The 23,090-nt window shown below is 44.3% G+C and overlaps 1 protein-coding gene across 1 annotated transcript in view; it reads left to right on the plus strand.

Annotated features, from left to right (window-relative positions):
* LOC307235077 (solute carrier family 12 member 9) overlaps positions 1 to 20,921 on the plus strand; it is a gene marked incomplete at its 5' end in the record, with an annotated part of 63,616 nt that extends 42,695 nt beyond the window's left edge. The window contains 4 exons of the mRNA XM_080007049.1: positions 9,402 to 9,594; positions 13,149 to 13,323; positions 17,701 to 17,847; positions 19,825 to 20,921. Coding sequence (XP_079863175.1) covers positions 9,402 to 9,594; positions 13,149 to 13,323; positions 17,701 to 17,847; positions 19,825 to 20,789 — 1,480 coding nt within the window. The 3' untranslated portion in view covers positions 20,790 to 20,921. The remainder of the gene's footprint in view (positions 1 to 9,401; positions 9,595 to 13,148; positions 13,324 to 17,700; positions 17,848 to 19,824) is intronic.
* Between the last annotated feature and the right edge of the window lie 2,169 nt (positions 20,922 to 23,090).

Below are 23,090 nucleotides of genomic sequence, written 5' to 3' on the forward strand. Positions count from 1 at the left end.
GTGGTTATGTTTGGGGGGGGCTAATATACTGTAATTTACCTCTGCACCCTATGAATGGGTTCTTTTATGTGATTTGAAAGTGGAGAATCAGAGCTTCCAAACAAAGTGTCACTTGTGCAAATCAAGCAAATATTTTTAAAGCTATAACTTGTTAATGACAAGGGTGTGACAAACTGTGATTCTGAGATAATCATCTTCAAAGGTTCGCCAAGACTTTCTTCATTCAGCCAGCTCCCAGAATGCAAATGGGGGTTGGCGGACAAACAAAGCCTCATGGCTAATTAACATAATGCTGAATGGGCCAATCAGGAACAGCGTCAACAACACACAACTTATTTTGTTTTTAAAAAAGCTTTTATTTAACAGTAAGAATATACAATTTTAGAAAAGTTGAATTATTTTGAAGTTTAAAAGTACGGAGAACACAAGAAAATGAAGAGGCTATCAACAATATGAGTCTCAGAAAATCTGAAATCTGAAAATCTGTCACCAACCTCAACGGAATTCATCACGCCATCAACTTCTTCCGTTGTAACAACAGCGGCGTATCATCGGTCTCCTCTGGTGGTTCTTGAAAATATTCAGTTTCATTGTCACATTATGGTTGAAATCCGCTGTTTGAAATGTTCTCCAAGTCCGGAGTAATATCATATTCAGCATCGTTGTCGATCTCTGCGTCGCTGTTGGAGAACTGACTCTCATCGCGGAAAATGTAATCCAGAACTAGCTCCTTACACTGACTCGGATCTATCGCACCGGTCAGATTGCGGTCCAGAGCTTTGTCCACCCGCTTCCCGTAATCCATAACGATACGGAGAAGAAAGTTTTTACACACAAGTGAGACCAAAACACCCCTGTGCTGCTCTTTAACTGTTTACGGAAGTGATGTAGGTGCGTGACGCGTTTCTTCTTCTTCTACGCAGTTTCACAACAGTGGCTCCATGTGTGTAAAAGTAGTATGATTTAAAGCTATCAAAATGGTTTCACATTGTGACTTCACATCACATGGAATATGGATGAATGATCTTCACCTACACTGTCGCTTTAATGAAAACCATCGATTGGCATTATTCAGCGTTATTCAGCATCTCGGTACGTGAGCTGCGTTTCCCCATATAATCATCCCCAAAATCATTTATCACATAAAAACGGGAATATTTAACTCCATGGTTTAACAATTTTCGACTATTTATAAATCAGACTCAATTTTGAAAATACATTGAGAGATAATAAAACACAAAGGAACACGAATCTAGAAAAATCAAATTTTCCTCCAAGAAAGGTTTTTTCAACTTATTTGGCTGCTCCTGGCGATTTTAGAAATGCACGAGATGGCGGCTTTTGCTGTGGTGGGTCACATTTGCTGAAATTGGGGTTTGAGGTCACATTTGCCAGTTGGTCCTTGGAATGGATCCTGATGGGTGGGACCCTGATATGATGGGTGCCTGAGTGACCCAACCACTGCCTGTCAGGGCCAAGTTGAGACTTGGTTGGTTTAAATGGGCTTTCAGCTTTATTCACTGGAGCTATCTGGAGACAGCTTAAGGTAATTACTACACCTTGAGCTTTATAGTAAGAACTCTAGTTTTTCATTTGTAAAACCAGGGTTGTAGCCAACCCAAATGTTTTCTCTGTAAAACATTAACATTGGATTTACTGTGTAAGTGTAAAAGCATGGCAATTGTTTAAGTGTCTTTATTTTATTTTATTTTTTATTGTTTTTCTAACGTTGCCAGAACTAAGTACTCCAAACTTTACTTTTAACGAGATTAAAGTGTTTACCCCTTGCACCACTCCCTCCTAGATGGGTCATTAATATCTGATGTCATCAGGGTAAAAGGGGCTGTTCAAACACCACGAGTGACTGTTTTAAAGAGAAAACACTTGATTCGGTTGACGGACTGCCTCCACCCGTCGCATCATGGTCTGTTCTGTGATGACAGCTGAATATCAGACGACTGGCACGTTGGAAGACTAGCAAGCATCAACTTGCTACGTCAAGGATGCATGTCAAATCTAGTTTGATCTGAGACATAATCAGCATCATAGTTAGCTGTGATCTTACATACGTAGGGAACACCTTACCTAGGCACTCTTTCACTACTAAACATTAACATTATCAAACATTAACCTTCCACAGTTTCACACTGCGCCATATCCCCCCCCAAAAAAACAGCATAAACATGTGGTGTGTCCTTGGATTTAGGGCTCCGTCAAATTCCCCTATTTTTCTGTTTACATTCGGAATTAACATTGAGCTCTTTTAGAAAAAACATAAAAATGTTGTGGTCCCAGCGTACGGGGCTTTTGTTCTGCAGCTTTGCTAGCGTGGCGCTGAGGTCTGTTTGGCATTGCTATCAACGCTTGACCGCCGGCAACGGATACAGGGCACAAAGTTGCGCTAAAACTTTTTCCAGCGCCTCTCTCTATCTCTCTCTCTCTCTCTCTCTCTGTGTGTTTCCATCTACCCTACAACTTCTCTTTCTTTCTTTCTTTCCTCCCCCTTGCGCTCCCTATTGGCCAGGGGAGCAGAGGCCCTGAGCTGATAAGGCGCTTGGTTGGCTAGCCGGCAGGCTGCTTCATGGGGCCTTTTTCTCCTCCTCCGGGGGCCTGTTAATTCCATTAGCTCGTTTTGCTCTGTTGCCGGGCGGATCTTAATGCTGGCTGCTATTTTTTTTTGTACTTATTTTTCCTTTTTTTTAATATTGTATTTATTTATTTTAAGTGGAGGGGCAGCTTTTATTTTTTCATCCCCGTGCTCTCCCCCACATCTCCCACGTCTCTTTCCAGGCGAAAGGAATTAAAAGCCATTTAGCGCTGTCTCTCCCCCTGAGAGCTGCTCTGTAATTAGCATAACTAATTTAGCAGAAATATTTCCCTTTCCCCTGAATTTGGCACACAACGTTGTTTTTATTTTCTTTTGGGTGCGGGGGGGCACGAGGGGGCAGGAAGCAAAATTATGATGTAGCGTAAAAGATGTTCGGTTGTTAAGTGTATGACTGTGTTTACTGTGTGTGTGTTTGCAGATTCCATAGATGTACGCGTTGCTGTGTGCTTTGCATTGCATTTTTGTTTAGGCTCATCGGGTTGTGGGTTAGGTCTTGCATCTGTCTCTGTGGGTGTGTCCACCCATGCGTGCATACTGGGCAGGGGAACGGTGTGTGTGTGTGTGTGTGTGTGTGTGTGTGTGTGTGTGTGTGTGTGTGTGTGTGTGTGTGTGTGTGTGTGTGTGTGTGTGTGTGTGTGTGTGTGTGTGTGTGTGTGTCTGTTGTTTCAGGAGGCCGCGGTTGGCTACAGCTTTATCAGTGGCAGCTCCAGTTGCCCAGAGTGCTCCTCTAGAGTGTGCTGTGTGTTCCACAACCGATGGTAGACAGGCACTGACCAACTGGTTGAGTTGCTTAGAAACACAGGGATACACACACACACACACACACACACACGCACACACACACACACACACACACACACACACAGACACACAGACACACTCATACTCATTTAATAGGGTTAAGGGATAGGATTTGGGACACAAAGTTAGCCTCCCCTGCTTTGATGCCAAAGGATGTTTTTGTACTAAATGAAACACAGTTCCATTATGGAAGATGAACTTGCTGGCCATTTGTGCAATTTGGGGGAAAAAACACTGAAAATCACATCACAGTCCGCATTTGCTCTTTGTCTTAATGGTGTGCCAACAAACAGTTGGACAGAGAAGGTCTGAACTTCAATGTTTTTGGTTCTACGAAGCTGATTGTGATTGTAGTATATACAAGTCAGTAAATCCGCCATTTTAAACCCCTTTCTCCTAAAGAGAGAGGACTATGCCATCTATAACAGTAGAGTCCAGCCGTCTATCTCTCTGACGCTAAGAGTAGGTGTGGCCAGGCATTAATACATAGATAGAAGGCCGACACACATAGTCCAGATGAATAACGGGTTGAGACACACCACCTCCATTCAAAGCATTGATAGAAAAAGTCACTAAAAAGATGGCAATAGACGGAAAAAAAACCAACAAAAATGACAACGTTTAAAATTGTTTCAAGCAGAATTAACTATGATATTGATTTCAAACATTCTCTTCTATAGGATTAACATTTACACTTTCATTGACATATATCGACCATTGGAGCACCCTCGAATTTAAGTGCCTGAGCACCTGCTTCTAAATTCAACTAGATACAAAGTGCAAGATTGCTGTAAGGAATCAAAATAAAATTATTTTATTTGTGTTTATATATTTTTTGTTTAAACGATGTATGCAATATGAAACTAGTAGTATATACTACATATATACTACTAGTATAGTATAGAGCAGGGGTCGGGAACCTATGGCCTGCGAGCCAATTATGGCTCTTTTGATGACGGTATATGGCTTGCAGACAATTTTGAGCTAAAATTTTTCATCACAATTTGCAAGTAATAAATAATTATTCTGTGTCATTTTAAAGTAAAACAGGTAAGAGAAATTACAATTTTGAAAATAAAATTCAAAATATAAATGTGGATGACAAAGGGGCGTAGTCAAGCACCGGCTACGGACAACGGAAAGACTCCGGGGCGCCTTTTACTTGGCGTCCTGCCCCTCCTGGGTCTCTGTTCAGGCGCCACTTGTGGGAGTCTCTGCTCATAGGCAAGGGTTTAGGGAGGGAGATGGAGTCTTTCCGGCTGTGGTGCGCCGACATGCCCAGAGTTTTTTTGTTCATGTCAATATGCGGCACGCAGGCCACAACTATATTAATCACTGAGGATTATTGTAATAATTGTGGATAATAATGATCCTCTTGGGCGCAGGAGGAAAGGCGTTCCACTGCCGGGCTGCTTACCAGCCCGTGCGCCGATCCCCTCTGTAAGACAGACAAACATTAAGAAAACTCCCTGCCTCGAGTTGGACCAATCAGCTGAACACAAGTGGACAGAAATGGAAAAAACTTCAATATGTATGTGACAAATAATCTCTTGAACTTGAACTTGAACCTGAAGACCAGCTGATTCTTAAAACTTGGAGTGAGCTTCCCATCACAAACCACACAATGCAGCGTGTGAGTATTGCCGTATTGACCATGTTTGGCTCTACATACGCATGTGAGCAGTCTTTCTCGCATCTGAGAAACATTAAGACCAACATATGCTCACGTTTAACCGATGGAAGCCTCAATGCAGCATGAAGCTTAACCTCACTACGTATGAACCAGATTACAAGGCCATTAGCAAACCCATGCAGCACCAGAAGTTGCATTAATGGTAAAAAGTTTTTCATTTATTATTGGTTAGCTACAGTATAACAACAATATTATTAAGAAGAATAAAGAGAAATGTATTATATATAGCGCTTTTTTAAGTACTCAGAGATGTGTTATACGTTAAAAATGTATGCCTAACTTAAAGAATGTATGCATTAAGTTGCATTCAATTTTATTAAATATTATATGGCTCACAAGGAAATTCATTTAGAAATATTTGGCTTTTATGGCTCTCCCAGCCAAAAAGGTGTTATGTTGTTAGTGCAATGTGTCAATACAACAGAAGTAACTGAGCCAACATCAACAGGAATAGTTATACCCCTTTCCCACTGCACCAAAAACCAGGTAACAGATGCGAACATCGGGCATTTGTCATCAGTGAGAAAAAATCCAGGTTTCAGTCCCTGGTCAAATGACCCTGCAATAGACACAGGTTTCCGATCGGCTCTGATGTGAACAGGACACCAGGGTTGACATGCAATTTTTGCCCTTTTACCGGCGCGATGCAACGTGTGTTGATGTTCCATACGTTGGTGCATAAATTGACAGGGATATCCGTATATCATTCCATAATTTCATATCCCATTTAAAATCCAGAATGGGAAGTTAATGACTTTTTCACGCAGCAACAATGACACACCCCTTTTCCGACGTGTTCATGACGTTGAATGTGACACACCAGAAAAAAAACGGAATTTCTTCTGGCAATGGGAAAGGTGTCAATTGCCTAATTTTGTTGTGAAAACTGTATAAGTTATAGTTAAGATGGGATCAGGTATTCATATGTTCCTGAAAGAGCAGGGTCTTCAGGTGTTTCTTGAAGGCTGTGAGTGTCAGAAACATATCAACTGGCACCACCCATGATAAGAATCTGTAACTTATTCCCGCAGTGGAGGCATTACCAGCCGCTGCTCATTTGCAGTCCTCAGAGAGTGGGTTGGAGCATATTGCCTGATGCGTGAATTAAACTGAGATGTTCTAAACCCCCTGTGGTCAGGAATCTGTTGATATTTATTTAATTGTAAAACATGTTGACCCACCAGCCCACCAGTATCTCAACCCCTCCCAAGAAGGTGGGCATCCGTCCCTCATTCCTTGAGGTTTTGAAACACTCTGGTCCCTCCCTGGTGGAGGGGGAGTTGTTAGAAAGTCATTTAATACCCCTGTTTAGGGTCAGATCTACACCAAATCCGCCAAAATTCAATAATGGTCATTTTGAAGCCAATGATGATGATGCCAATCAACTTAAAGACCACTGGCCAAATTGTGCCCCCCCCCCCCCCCCCCAACTATGTAAATAAAAGTGAGGCCCCTGTTCCAAGACTCCCTATGGGGACTGGAGCGTGTTACATAAAATAAGGCTCAGGCATCTCATGATTTACAGTCTAGTGTTCTGCTGCCTGTCTGACGTAGCGTCTCACACACTCATCGACCTCTCGCTTGGGATGGGATTGAATCAGCTGGCAGCTCCTTTGTGTGTGTGTGTGTGTGTGTGTGTGTGTGTGTGTGTGTGTGTGTGTGTGTGTGTGTGTGTGTGTGTGTGTGTGTGTGTGTGTGTGTGTGTGTGTGTGTGTGTGTGTGTGTGTGTGTGTCTCGGGGAGAGATTATTTTTTTATTTATTTTTTGGTCCCAATGCACTCCAATCATGTTATGTCTTTAGGCTTATGGCTGGGTCTACTTTCCACTTCTTTGTCCTCTCTCCCTCTCCCTCTCCTGCTCTCGCTCTAAACACTTAATTGGTGGCCTTTTTTAGGGGGGTGAGCCATGGGGAGGTGAAGTTTTTCTGCTGTGTCAGCAAAGTGACATCAGTTGGCACGGCGGGCGGGGGGGCTGGGAGGGAGGCGGTTGTACAGAAGGAACACTGCCACTGATTGGGGGGGGGCGGGTATGGACTCAAAAGATGGGTGTGCAGGTTGAGCTTTTATCCTGATTGTGCCTGCATTGGCGGCAGAAGTGTAGAATGGAGACAGGGATGAGGAAAGTGATAGATGAGACGATGAGTTGGCAGAGGGGGTTTCAAATTGGGGCGGTCGAGGAAAGCGCAGATCAAAAAGGCGGAACAAGGAAGTTGACTGAAAAGGAAGGAAAGAGAAGAAAAACATTGTTTGCCCTCAATAAACTCTTACTTGAGGGACCTGGCCTCTAAATAAATCTCTCAATCTTAAAGCAACAGTATGTAACTTTTTTTAACCTTAAAATCACAGCTTCAAAATCATTTTGATGTTACACAAACGTGTTATATGGAGAATGGCATCTCCTTCATTCCCACCCCCACCCACCAACGCCTGTTCTTACACTATGTAACTTTTGTATACAGGCTTGAAACCGTGGGAAAAGTGCGTTACGCTTTACGGCGCTATGTCAATTGCTCGGTGTTTGGCTCCGGCAATTACCTTTTTTTTTCCTTTTTAAAATGAATTTAGAAGAAAAATGATAAATGATCAACTTGCCATTCAAAATGTCTAGTAATAATGCTCATACAAAACGTAGCTGAACCACCTCCCCGATGGCGCGGGCAAAACGTGGTTCGCCCGGCACCCACACCTCAGCCAGTCAAGGGGCTAAAACTCTATTTGACACCGATGATGATGAGTAAGACAATGATAACTAATTAGTATTCACATATATTTAAATATTTCATATTTGTAGCATTTGTAATCACCATCTGTAATAAAAATGTGTAATCAAAATAGAGACAATAATGAAAAATGTCCTCATTTGACATCAAACTCATCGAGTTTGTTAGAAGTTGTGTATAGACTGTAAAGTATTATCCATCCTGGATGATGAAGATCACTATGATGGGGATAGCTCTCTCTGTCTCTATTTTCTATTGGACCTTTTCATCCAGGTTTCACACTTTGTCCCTGACAGACTTGTTCAGAGCACGGCTTTGTGCTGCGGAGCAAACCTGCGTCGTGTAATGAGAACTGGGACGCTGTAAATGACTGTTTATTTACGGGGGGTGCAGCTATTGGCAAGGGATTGGGGTCACCGTGTAAAACTAGTAACGTGTCTGCATGCAAACAGTGTAACACCCCCCCGCCCCCACGTGCGCATTAACGGCAGGATGCATACACACACTTGTTTTGACACGTAGAGTTGTGCGCATAAAGCTATTGTGTGAGGTTTCAGCTCATTATCTGCCTTCATTGTGTTTGCTGTAATTGTAAGAGCCCCAACGCTCACTCCTCTAAATTCTGGTGCCGGTGCTGTTTATGCTGCTGCTCATTCAGTCCCTAAAACATGGCCCTCGGACAGTGTGTATCTGATCTCTATGTGCGCAAGTTAATGTTGAAGCCGGATATTTGAGTGCATCTCTGAGAATAGTTTGAACCATTAAAACATGACAACATTTGTATAATATTGTGTAATTATTTTTTATCCAAAGCATGAAAATTATAATTAATTGATTATAACCTGAATTGATTTTCACAATGTGAGAATAAGATAGCAATGTTCTTGCTATCTTAACTGCTAATCGTCCATGCCCTAAACCTAAACTCGTCTGCAGATCAAAACCTTGAATTATTGAGGGTGTCTCTTATTAAATAATGGCATCTGTTAGGCCTGACTAATCAAAAGCATGAAGGGTATGAAAAGAGAAATTAATATCATGTATTCTATAGCGCACTTATTACTGATTCTCAACCTTCTTCACAACCAAATTCATAATCAAATACAAACTGTCATTATTGCGCATTGTATAATGATGCTAGCGTCTTGTAAATGAGCCAATGGTGATGTTAAACTATTCATCATTTCACTGGGGATCCCTGGAACCTCTTTAAGGACCCCTGGGGTTCCCAGACCCCACGTTGAGAAACGCCGCTCTAGCTTGACAAAGACTGAGTGCTTTCACGGGGGAAAAGGACTCCAGGTGGATTTGTTCTTGGCATTCTTGTTTTGTTTCGAACCACATTATGGGACTGCTCCCTTCCCATTGAAATTTCCACATTGTAGCTTTTGCGTCGTCCAGTAAATAAGTGGGACCGTATTGGTCAAATTGCGCCCCCCACAAAACAACCTCCATTCTGGCCTAATACCTTTCTAACCCACATCCTCTTTGGGGTAGAAGCAGCGTTCCAGCAGGAAGGCAGGACTTCTGCAAGGCCACTCATTGTCTAACTACTTCTACAACTGCTCTCCCCATCACAGGCCGACCTTCCGCTACTTCACCTGGCACACCTGTGTTCTGGGCATCGTGGGTTGCGCCGTCATGATGTTCCTCATCAACGCCATCTACGCCTCAGCCAGCATCGCCTTCATGCTGTTGTTGCTGCTGCTCATCCACTACCTCAGTCCCACCTCCAGCTGGGGCTACATCAGTCAGGCCCTCATATTCCACCAGGTACTGGGCACAGCTTGAGTGGTATTATATAAAACTAACAAGTAGTTTAACTCTTCAGAAATTAGTTTGCAGACATTACTTGAAGTGTCTTGAAGGTATTTGCAGGCACATGACCAAGAAGATTTCTTGAGCTTGTGTAGAAATACGTTCCTTTAGCATTTTCACTAAAGGAACGTCAGCTGTAGCACAAAGTTATTCTTCTTCTCCTCTCCACACTCCCCGTTGAGACTCCTAAACTAGGTTGTAAGACTCCCTAACACGTAAATGCACAGACTGGGACACAAACCGACTGCCTTGTCACTGCTTGAGCCTCTAAAATCCCATCCCTCGAGTTACTCATGCACACACACACACACACACACACACACACACACACACACACACACACACACACACACACACACACACACACACACACACGCTTACACACACACACTCACACACAGATAAGTACACGTTCTCCCCAACCAATCACTTTGCATTTAGTGGTCAGGAACACACGGTGGTGAAAACACTCACACACACACACACACACACACACACCCACAGCTTTACATCATCCAATTCTCTGTGTCCTCTATCTTGTGAGCCTGTTGCCGTCAAGGAGAAGAGCCACCACTGCCAAGAGGATCGAGGGAAACAGTGCCAAGGCTGTAGGCAGGGGTTAGCTCTGTGTGTGTGTGTGTGTGTGTGTGTGTGTGTGTGTGTGTGTGTGTGTGTGTGTGTGTGTGTGTGTGTGTGTGTGTGTGTGTGTGTGTGTGTGTGTGTGTGTGTGTGTGTGTGTGTGTGTGTGTGTGTGATAGAGGGGGGCGTTGGTTGGTGCAGGTCTGGGTGTTCCCGCATCCTGTCAGGAGGCAGAGCATTATTACAGCCACTTAACTTATTGTGCCCCTCTCCTCCTCCTCCTGCTCATCCTCCTCCCTCTCTTCCCTTATTTACTCCGTGGCTCCTCATCTCTCATCCCAAGACAGCAGAGACCATCAGTGGATGGACGGGTGGTGGGTCGGGTAGGGGGGGCTGCGAGAGGAGCGGCCTCGTCAGATCGCACTATTACACTAACAGGCCAAGTAGAATGGATTCTGTGTGTGTGTTTGGGTCAGGCTAATTCCACACCATCGTTCATCGTCTTTCGGTGGAATCGTAGCTGTAATTCAATTAAGTATAATCAAACTATTAATATAAACATATTGTGATGCTCAGTCTTGTTGTCGTATGTTATTATGAAGATATTGCCTAATGTTTCTTATGATGGGAGGTGAGATATTGGAGGGAGATTAATTTATAAAAAAATGTGTTTTGGTAAGATATTATGTACAATTTGATACATTTAATATATTGTACTCGATTAATAATCTGAGACATTACCATAGTTTAATGTAATGATCGGCAGTTTAGTTTTTTAACTTAGGATTTTGAAGTCATGAGAAAATATCGTTTAAGGGAGGGAGGGAGAGAGGGGGGTGGATTTTAATTACCAAAAGTCGACCACAAGGACTGTCGCTGTGTTTAGTATGGTGGACTCTGTCGCTGTTTGGGTTGGCGATCCAGACACGGTAAAATGAAACAAAACTGATTTATTTTTAACTATGAGAGGGAAAGTGTAGTGACGGCCGAAATAAAACAGAATAACTTCACCATAAACTGAAATCCTTTGTTCAGATGATCCACTTGATCAGCTGCAGGGCCTTGATTTGGTTTTGGGCTTCTCTCCACTTCAATGTTGGTTGCCTCGCTGCTCACTCACTCACGCCTTTCACTTGGCTTCTCCCCTCTTGAGGGAGACAAACTTCCCTGTTTAAAAAGAGTGGTAAGTGATCTAGTTGCACCTGCCTCACCTCCAGGTTTGCATCAGCCACCGATTGTCTCGCACTAATTGCTCAGTATGAGACCCAACTTAAGACGTTGACCTTTGTGGAATGTCTTGGTGACACAGGGGCTCCACAGTATCTTGTGGTAATGGTAACGGCGTTGGAAATGCCCCCAACCCTGTGACTGAGGCGAAGATATTCGCCACACATGCCAATAAACACACACATACACACAAAGTTCTTGACTTTGAGTTAGACTTGGTAATGTAGTCATTAGCATTGCGGACATTAAGTCCACTGAACTGGCGGCCATTACTTGCCGATGAAAGTGTAAATTGTCGAATTCCTCCTGGTAGAGATTGTAGGTCGTGATATTATGCCGCGTTCCACACGGTTACATTTCCTTAATGCTACCTTTGTGCCACCTCATCAGCACAGTATTAGCAGCAACGGCGCTTGTATTAGCGATTTGCATTATAGGACCGGCGCGCGACACAAAGGCAACGGCACAATCGCTCACAAGTGCGTAACGCATAATGAAAAATGCAGTCGCACGCAGTCACGTGTATACAGTACACCCATGCACACAAACTCACACACACCCCAGTTCCTTCTTCTGCGGCCCACTGCTGCAGTCTCCTAATGGTGTTTTGATTAGGGATGTGATTTGTTTCTGTATCAGAGGAAGCCACGCAGGCACACACACACACACACACACACACACACACACACACACACACACACACACACACACGGGCGCACACACAAAGGCGCACATGCACACAACTTGGAAACAGAAAAAGGGAAGGTATGGTAGGGGGTAAAAAAAAACCACAGCAACCTGTTGTCCAAAATAAGTCTCTGATAATCCTAACCTCCTTGATTTTTAAAGGGGACTTATTATGCTAGTTTTTACACAAGTTAATATATCTCTGAGGTCCCCAAAACATGTGCTCAAAATACCACTCAGATTATGCATTCTAGCCATTCTAGAATGCCTTTATAACCCTCTTGTTCCAAAACGAGCTGTTTTTTGTGGGAGGGGCTATCTTCCTGAGGCCCCGAGATCTGTGGGCCAATGGGGTTTGAGCACAAGTTCGGGGTTCTCTTAGCCAATGGCATTTGAACACGGTTTCCAGGTTTCATTATATTTACTCTGTAACTTTCACTGATTTCACCTTATCATTACACCAAAATCTCTTTCTGAACAAATTTGAGGCGAGAAATAAGAAATCCAGTTGGTGAATCTTCACTCATATTATCTACAAGCTCTAATTTAAAAGTTAGTTCCGACTTGCGTTGCCATTTTCCAAGCTTGTTGGAGACAGGGACACGGCACCAGGACTCCCCGATGGGGTATTTTTTCGTCTCATGTAAATGTGGGAAAATACAATTAAATAAATACATGTACAATATAAACACACAATTTTTATTGGTTATTTTGCTTAAAGAAACGCAAAGCGGATCGGATTGAGCAGATGACCATATAAAGAAATCCAAGACAAGCTGATGTCAGTTTGTTAAGAGAGTAGAAAAAAACGTTGGAAACTGAGCCTGAACGTTTTGTCACAGTGATTACTTTGTCATTAGTTTACCTCATTATTTGACACTTTGGCCACATCTAATCTGAACATCCGACATTGTAACATTAAAGTAAAAAAATCAATCAATACAGCAACCTGTTGTCCAAAATAAAGTCTCACCCTCTCCCCCTTCCCCCCGCCCACACACACACATCCATATCAGGTCCGAAAGTACCTGCTGATGCTGGACGTGCGCAAGGATCATGTCAAGTTCTGGAGGCCCCAGGTGCTGCTGATGGTGTCCAACCCTCGCAGCAGCGTGGGCCTCATCACCTTCATCAACGACATCAAGAAGAGCGGCCTCTACGTCCTGGGACATGTCCAGCTGGGGGACCTCAGTAAGTCTATGTCTGTCTATTAGTCTAATGTCTGTCTATTTGGCTTGGCCGATTCGTACAAAATTCCCCTCGGCGATCGATGGGGGGCAGTGACGGCAAATTGACGATTTTGGATGGAGCACCTTGCCGGTTGCGGCGGGGTGGGCCTCGCCCTTACGCGGGGCGTTGGTGGGTGTGGGGGCCCGGTGGGGGCAGGCAGTTCCAGTGCCGTGTCGGTCTGTCGGCGTGACCTGGCTCCGCTTTCGCGGGTTGCGGCTGTGTCCTGTACCTGCACATGGGGGTGGGTTGTATGCGTGCGCCTCGGGGGTGCAGGGTCGCATTGCGCTCTCTGGGACTGGTTTATGCTCCTCGGGGCCGGGCATGGGTGTGGCTCAGCCGGCTTCCGGCTTCTCTGGGGGTTGGGGGGTCTTCTGGGGCTGCAGGGCGGGGTGCCCGGGGCTATCCTGCGGTCGTGGGACTAAGGGGTGGCTCCGGGGCTTTTTCCGCTACATGGAGGCGCTACGATATAATACCGACCTCATTCACCATAACTAATTGGGACAAGTCCCTTACACTCACCGCTGGGCACATCACACGCACACACATCATATGCACATGTACACACACACACACACACACACACACACACACACACACACACACACACACACACACACACACAAACACACACACACACACACAACTAACCCCAGGCGGACTGGTCACACTCCTCCTCGTTACATCCCTCTCCTTCACGCCCTCAATTACTGCCATAACTATGACAGGAAGAGGCCACGTGTCAAATTGCTGTTGCAGTTTTCCTGGACTTAATTAACTCTGTTTTGTTGACACATGTTGACGTTTCTCTCGACGTTTCATCTGACGTTTCTAAGTTTTTGTTTTTCCTTGTACATGTTGTTTGGTTCTAGGTTTATTTGTCTCACCCGTGGAGATTGCCACTTTAATACATAGTAACATCATTCTAAGAAGAGGGGGATTGGTGGTGGTTCTGGGTAACAAAATGCTGTGCTCGAGTCATCCTACAGGTCGTTCACAGGACAGAGTTATTGCAACAGTTCATTGAAAGTTGAGAACTTGAACCCCACTTGCAGACTAACTCTGTCCTAGATGCAATGGCATACAAATACTCTGTTGTATGCTCAGCATGCTGACTGCACAGGTAAAAAAATAATAATAATAATTTAAAATAAATAAATAATAAAAAATACATTTGTTTCGTACATGTAGGAAACAAACAAAAATAAATCGATTTTAAAAAAACACAGAGGCATGGGAGTAGGGAACCAGCATGGTGCACCACAGTCTGGAGAAGAAATAAAGACAACACTCCAACTCTGAGTTTGGTTTACGTTTTTTATTTTCCATAAAAGAAAGAAACTAGGGAGTAAAATAAATCAAAATCTTATGATATGAGATTATATTATATCATATATTGCTATATTATGATCACGAAATTTGCATATAAAACGGGAAAGTGAGATCCGAGCAAAGATGGCCGATTGAAGATTCCATCTTAAATCTGACCAAGCCTACTCTAGCTGTTTCAAATAGCATTGTTGTTGCACTTTGAATAATTGTAGTTATTAGGGGTGTGCCAATTCAGGATGCAACGGTACACGGTATGTTATCAAACCGTTCGGTACGCCCCTTATGGTTCAATATGCACAAGTGAACCGCGGTATTACGGTCTACCGGACACATTCGCACAGCGCACAGGGGCGGTGTGCCGTGAGTGCTGCTTCCTATTGAATCCACTGTTTGAGCTCCACTGGCCATGTTAGCCATGTGGGGTCTGCGTGGCAATTCTCTAGTTTTGCACGAGAGGTCTATTTATTATTTTTGAAAGTGTCAACTGCGCGCTGCTTTGCTGCCTATTTGATGGAAACACAAAATAAAACTACATAGAAATGTTTTTGTAAAGAGTACAATCAATCAAGGTGTCCAGTCGGAAAATAACTCCCTGGGATGGCTGTGTCCCTCTTTATCACAGACTTCTCTTGAGCAATTATTTTCAACGGCTCTTTTGTAGGAACGAAGGGAACGTAGTCTCACTGGGTGATGAGCCATTCTTTTTTTTTGCAGTTTTACAGTTTTATGTTGTTTCGGTTGTTGTAATTTGCCGTCTCCTGCCTCCTGCAAATGTTTCTCTCTCCATGTAAGAGACGCTATGCTCCTTCTTTGCCGCGAGGTGCCCTGGCTGAAAAGGAGCGCACCCACTGTCATGTCAGGTTCACAAAGCGAAGGTACACACGCACTGGTCTGACTGTGAGGTTTTATTTCAATAACTTATTTTACTATTATTATTTATGTGTGAAAAATACTGTTTATACCCGTTCTACACAAAAATAAAAGACTTTAGTGTTGGATTTATTCATTTTTTTATTGTGAACTTTTTTTTGTTTTTATTATATATTTACATAAATAAATAGTAATGAAAATTAATATTTGAATTTCCCATCCTGGACACCTCCCCACCAATCACATGAACTTTTGCAAATTATAACAACCCACTAATGAACTTGAACCCCTGTATCCCCCCTCCCCTCACAATCATACACACAGCCTGTAAGACGTCTTGTAATGTAGAATTAAATAAAATGTACTAATAATTATTCATCAATCATCATGTTTTCTTAGTGTAAGTTTATACATCTAGCTATGAAACCTGTACAGACATTCCAACTGTAGAGAATCAACACACTGCACCCTATTTCGGTGTAAAGGCTCAACAACAATACAATTGGCCTCAGAACAATTGAGGCACAACTGGTTCAGACCCTATTGTCAAATGGAATCTAGCTCGCATTTGTGAAACAAAGAATATTCCACACCTGCTGCCAAACTGCAAATTCACAATACATTCATGATATTTTAAGCAAAGTTTTTAACGGACACAAATTATGCATGCAGAAGTATATTTATGTCTCTATAATCCCTCATATTTTAAAATGGTAGAACTATGTGGGATACAAATACATTTAGAAGGATCTGCCAACAAATTATATAAAAAGGGTAACAAATGTAATGTTTGGATAATGCTACTTTAATGTATGCTTGTGTAGATATTGATAGGTTGTTACTTGCATGTCAGTTAAGGGTCGATCTCTCGACTCGTTTTTGGTGATGATTCGCGTCCATCTCCCCAATATGTTTTCCAACCGTACACCTTCAGTGCCCGTCTCTGCTAAATGCCCTTGGACAAGAAACCCAATCCGCTCTGGAAATGCTGTGCTGTTGCCGACCTTGCACTCAGATTATTTTTCTTTATCTGTTTGATGCAATGTTTATGTATTGTGTGTGCGCGTGTCTGTGTGGGTGGGTGGGGTTGGGGGGGTAAAATTGACAATAAACTACTATTTTGTTCTCTAGTGTTCTCAGGTGCAGTTCCCTGAAGGTCTTTCTTTTTGATTTGTTTCTTTTCTGCCCAAGCTGACACCTACGTTTTCCTTCGCTGAAGCTATACTTAGCGCATAACGTCCAGGGTCGAATATTGTTTTCTCTGTCGCTGGAGGCGCTACTGTTGTATTTCAGTTTTCTTTCGGTAAGGACATCGGAATGGCCCTGAATCCAAATGATGCCCTTTTAAGTTTCCTCTGGGTTTATTTTGTAACCGGCGCTATCATAGTAGCAGTGCCGAGAAAACATCTGGGAATGGGGAAATCAACAGTGGGAGTATCGCAGCCAGCTATCCCCCCTTCTTGTAGATGGTCCATTCAGCTCCGCTCTCTATCTCATCTTGATACAACCCCCTCCCCCATCTAAACCTCTGTATCCCTGAAATAGCAGTAACACCAAACTCATAAAGCGGGGTCCCAACGCTGACGGAGCTACCTCATGAATTCTCTTTGAGGTCGCTGGATGTGGACAGCTGAGGGGCTCCACACGCTCGACATACATATTGATGTTTTTTGTTTTTTGTGTGTTTCCTTTTTGTGATTAATCACCTGCCTCCCCTTATCTCCTCCATGCTATCCTTCTCCCTATCTCATCCTCGTAATTTGTCTCTCTCCCTCTCTCTCCCTCTCTCTCTCTCTCGCTCTCTCTCCCTCTCTCTTTCCTTCCCCCTCCCACACATCTTTGCGTCTCACTCCGATTTCCGTCTCTATCTCCCCACCTCGATTTTCCCATTGCTCTTGTGCTCTCTTCTTTCCCTCCATATATTTAACTCCACCTTTTCCCCCCTTCTCTTCACATTTGCCAAAGTCATCATCGCCTTGAAATTAAATTGCTCTCTCTCTCTCTCTCTCTCTCTCTCTCTCTCTCTCTCTCTCTCTCTCTCTCTCTCTCTCTCTCTCTCTCTCTCTCTCTCTCTCTCTCTCTCTCTCTCTCTCTCTCTGTCTCTCCTCTCTCTCTCTGTCCAACTCACTGCCCCCTCAGACACCTTGCCGTCAGACCCGCTGCAGGCGCAGTACGAATCCTGGCTGTCGCTGGTGGACCACCTGAACATCAAGGCCTTCGTCAATCTGACCCTGGCCAACTCTGTGCGCCACGGGGTCCAGCACCTGCTCTTCATCTCCGGACTGGGTGAGCGCCGCCGCCGCCACAGCCCATTGATCAATGGATTCATTTCTGGTCATTTCAGTCTACAGGCGACAAAGAGCACTGGGAAGCGTACATATAAGCGTACATATTTTTTATTTTTTTGCAGTGCAACTGAACACTGCACTCCAAAGACCACGTTTTGCCTTCCCACTACGTTGTTGGCCCATTGCGCACTGGCTCAGCCTTTCATCCACGCATACTACATGCAAGCACTGCCACATTTTCAAAAACCTTACCTTCAAATGCACGGGTTTCCACAGTTCTCGGTTTGGCCAAACCAATCGGTTTTAGGGGTGGGGATAAAAATCGATACAGCATAGTATTGCAATATTGTATTTGTATTCCAACGCCAAAAATATTTTTTTTATTCACGTCTAGGGCCGTGAGATATAGGCCATGTCCACCCTGATGAGAATACATTTAGAAACCATCCACACTAGCACTTTCCCGCGTTTTCAAAAAGTTTGCCGTCCACACCAAAACACTGAAAATGCTGCTTCCATTTCTTTAATTTGCAAACCTGCAGCAGCAACACCAAGAGAATAGCTTTACGTTGTTTACAAGCGTGAAGAAGCAGTGCTATCGTAAAGCATTTAAAGTCTGAAGTAATTTAAAAATCTAAACATGTCCAAATCACCAGACAAGCAGAAAAAAACTGACGACAGACATGGTACTTTATTAACCCCCGGAGGTCAACTCAGGCATTACAGTAACAAAAACAGTGTGGTCAGCGATCCCAATATTCCCACAAAATACTGTATGGGCGTGATTCCTAAAGTGAGAGAGACTTTGAAACTTTTCGTCTTGGAGACACGGCGAACTAATTTAATAACTTGTAAACATGTAACTAAACTGAACGGTACTGACCACAGGTAACCAAGCTGGTCGTCGGCCATCGCCCCCGACCAAAGAACAAAAGGGATAAAAAAATATGTGTTTAAAGTTTTTACTGCATTCAAATGAGAAATAAAGTATGTCAATAGTTGGTGTATTGCAAAACATATAGTGTTAATATCGTATCGGGACCAAAGTATTGTGATAATATCGTGTCATGAGATCCCTGGCAATTCTAACCTCTAATCAATTATGTGATAAATCACATTTGTGGGGGTGGGGTAGTTCAGCAGTGCTAGGATAAATGCTTCAATAGTTTAAGTATAGGGGAAGGCATACAGAACTTGTTGGAGACTTTTTTTCCGAGAGGTTTGTCTCCCTGGGGGGCTGTGCGCTGTGGTTCTCTGCTCAGCTCTCTCTGGCTGTCACTCATCTTTCCACTTTCTCGCTAAATTTGACTTTTATTCATTTTCTAGCTCTCATCACCCAGGCCAACCCCACAACCACACTACTCTCTTCTCTCCCATTACTCTAAATCTCATGCTCGTCTGACTTTCGTCTAACGCTTCCGCCTCCTTCTCCTCCGTTCATCGGAGGAAAGGACTGAAACGCCTGCGTCTAGGGATGCACTGATACAGAATATATCAGATATCATCCTGATACTAGGAGAAAACAGAACATCTGTATCAGAGAATATCACTGACAGAAATCCAACACAACCGAATCAAACCCCTCAATTATGAAAGAAAATCATTTTCTGAGGCATAGAGGCATGTTAGATGTCTGTAATGGAGCAAAATGGATTCTATGCCAATTATTATGTTCCTAGGTTGCTCTGTTTTGACTCCCCAAAAGACCATCCTTTCAATGGTCAACAGAACCAACGCCGCTTTGCTATCGGTCAACACTGCGTTTTTGCGTGTCAAAGTTCATCAAGGCTGAACTCAGGGAGGTTTGTTTTGCTACTAGAAGCAACCAACAATTGTTTGCGAAAAAAATTGCTTTAAAATAAATTGAATTTGGTTTGAAAATATTGCTGTCACAAGTTACAGAACCCTTTGGGGGGGAAAAAAAGGCAATTATGATTGGTGAAATAAATAACTCACCCACTGTTCTCCACTGTAGGCGGTATGCGCCCCAACACCCTGGTCCTGGGCTTCTACGACGACTGCCCCCCACAGGATCGTTTGGTGGACCCCTCGGTCTTGGCCAGCAGATCTGCTGCCCAGTCTAGTGCCTCCTCAGGGGACCCCGAGAAACAGCAGCCGCCACCGCAGCCTCCAGTCTTTCACTTCCATGGCCTGCGGGGGTCTTCGAACGATGCCAAGAACCACGGCGATGGGAAGGCCCTGGACCCGCAGGAGTACGTGGCGGTGATCGCCGACGCCATGAAGATGCTGAAGAACGTGGTGCTGGCGCGCTATTTCAACGGCTTTGATCGAGCCCGCGCCCTCTCGCGCCCTGAGAAGGGCGTCGTGCACGTGGACGTGTGGCCCGTCAACCTGCTGCGGCCCGACAGCAGCAGTTACGTGGACACGTGCTCGCTGTTCCTGCTGCAGCTGGCGTGCATCCTCAATATGGTGCGCGCCTGGCGCCGGACAAGGCTCCGCCTCTTCCTGTGTGTGGAGGAAGGGCGGAGCCTCCACGGGACAGAGGAGAAGCTGGGCCAGCTGCTGAAGGAGCTGCGCATCCAGGCCGACGTCTACGCCGTGCCCTGGGACAGCCAGGTGGCGCTGCACTGGCAGAGGCAGGGCGAGGCAGGCAAGAAGAACGCCCCAACACAGGGAGAGCAGGAGCACGAGGAAGAGAGGAGAAGGAAAGAAGTGGACGCGGAGAGCGAGGACGACTACGTCAACAGCTTCCCCAACAACACCTTGCGCCTCTCGGACGACTACCTGCTGGCCGTCAACAAGCTGATCCTAGACCAGGCCCGGCCCCCGCCGGCCGTGCGCTTCCTCTACCTGCCCCGCCCGCCTGCCGACACCCATCGCTACACTACCTACCTGCGGCAGCTAGACCTCTTGACGCAGAACCTGGGCCCCACTCTGCTGATCCACGGGGTCACGCCCGTTATCACCACTGACCTCTGAGTGAAGTCGCTGAGCCTGGATCAGTTGGTACAAAGTGTGTATAAACTGGAGATGGAGGACGGACCGTCTCTGAGCAGTGTATCCACTCAGACCAAAGCAGTGTCACGGTGCTAATCTTAGTTCAATTTGAGACCCCTAGAATACTATTACCAATGATGTTAGGACTCTTTTACGAGAGGTTTTCAACTGATGTCATTTTAGGTACTGTACACAGTAAAATCTCAGGATGACATCAGAATGTTCGTTACACAAATAGGTACAACGCTTGATGCATTTCAACTTTTATGGCTGATTTCTACATTTGTATTTTAGGTACGACATAGTTTAGCATTTTTGTTTCATATACTCGCCACAATTTCTACCCTACCGGACCAATCACAATGCATAAGTGCCTCTTGAAACGAAAGGATGGCCCTAAAAAAGGCCTTAGATCATTGCACCCTCTCTCCTGATCTATAAAATACAGGTGTGTGTGTTTGTGTATAATCATAGCGTTTTTGGGTCCACATAACGCCAACGTATTTACAGGCTAGAGATTTTGCATATTTTGTGAAATTTACGACAAAGGTTCGATAAAGTTCAGCTTTTAATTATTACTATTAATATTATTATTATTATTATTATTATTATTTTATTCTTTTTTATTATTTTTACTTGCAACAATTTATACAAAGTGACCAATGACCAGTGATTTAGTACTGAGTAAGATTCCATTCCAACCAATTGAGTTAGACCAAATAAAAAAACAAGGCGCATTTGTTAAATTCCATACATGTGTTCATCCACCAGTAGGAACCGAAAATTGTCCAAATTTCTTGGAATAAAAAGGGGGGGGGGGCATGGATTGTATGTCGGGGAGTGGAATTCGCTCAGCTGGGAATATTCTTTACTAGTTTCACCAGAATTACTCCCGATGGACGGCACACTCTCAATTAGCCCCCCAATGCCTTGTTATATGGAAAAAAACAAAACAGTTACAACACGCATGTAAACCTCCATAACTAAATATTGTAATAAATGCTTTTATATGATTTCTCCTGCATTTTTTCTCCTTTCTCCATTTACCAGGCAAAAGAACTTTGTTTCGTCGCAAAGGGCCTCGTCTGTTTTCACCGTTTTCTTTTGTTAGTAGTAAACTTCTCTCAAAAAGGAGGCGAGGTGGCACAGTGGCCCCGGGAACGAGACGGGGCGGGGGGTAGGGGTGTTGGGGGGGTCCGGTCCGGAGAGTTGGGAGCGCCTGCCAGCCGGCCAAATTACTTTGTCCTGCTGTCACCTCACACTGCCAGCTTGGCTGGGAATGGGTTCGGCGTCTCCTCCGCGAGGTGAAGGAAGAGATTAGAATGAAGTTGAAGTAAGCCGCAAAATAACCACCGGGAGTGTTTATCACAGAGAGGAAGACGGTGACTTTGATGGGACTTGATAATAGTGTGTGTGTGTGTGTGTGTGTGTGTGTGTGTGTGTGTGTGTGTGTGTGTGTGTGTGTGTGTGTGTGTGTGTGTGTGTGTGTGTGTGTGTGTGTGTGTGTGTGTGTGTGTGTGTGTGTGTGTGTGTCCTAGGACAAAAGTAGGTTTTGGAATTAGATTGAGAATGGTCTTATCTGTGTGTTTGTCTGGGAGGGTTGTACTAAAATCTGTTATCACCCTTTTGGTTCCTCCATTCAGAGTATTCAATGTGTGTGTGTGTGTGTGTGTGTGTGTGTCTAAGGGGGGGCGGGGGTAGTAAAGTGTAGCTCTCCAATTTGTGTATGTGTACATTGCTCTGACTCTGTCAAGGCTGTAGCCCAGATCAGAGGGAAAAACTTGTCACTCTCACCATGTGTCGTAGCCCGAACCGTCAGGCACGCCACTGGGAATACACACACACACACAAATGCATATGCACACACACACATTTCATTACTTAAAATTGCCAGCGCGCACTTTCCATATCACTCTCCCTGGCTCCCTCTTCAAATCCACTTAATTTTACATGACATGCAGATTGCCAGAGTCATCAGATGGATTGGAGGGAGAGAGAGAGAGAGAGACAGAGAGACAGAGACAGAGAGAGAGAGAGAGATGCAGGGAGGGATAGATGGATGGATGGAAAGGAGGGAGGAAAGTGAAAATGATGGGGTTGGAAGAGAAAAAGAGTGGGGGAGGGCGTCAAGTGGGATTTGGTCACAATGACACCTGAGTGGATTAGTAATCAGTGAGTGTGTGTGTGTGTGTGTGTGTGTGTGTGTGTGTGTGTGTGTGTGTGTGTGTGTGTGTGTGTGTGTGTGTGTGAAAAGACCTCTGGCTCTAACCATTTCATATGCAT

This window comes from Zeus faber (genome assembly GCF_960531495.2).
Source record: "Zeus faber genome assembly, chromosome: 9".
Classification (NCBI taxonomy): Eukaryota; Metazoa; Chordata; class Actinopteri; order Zeiformes; family Zeidae; genus Zeus; species Zeus faber.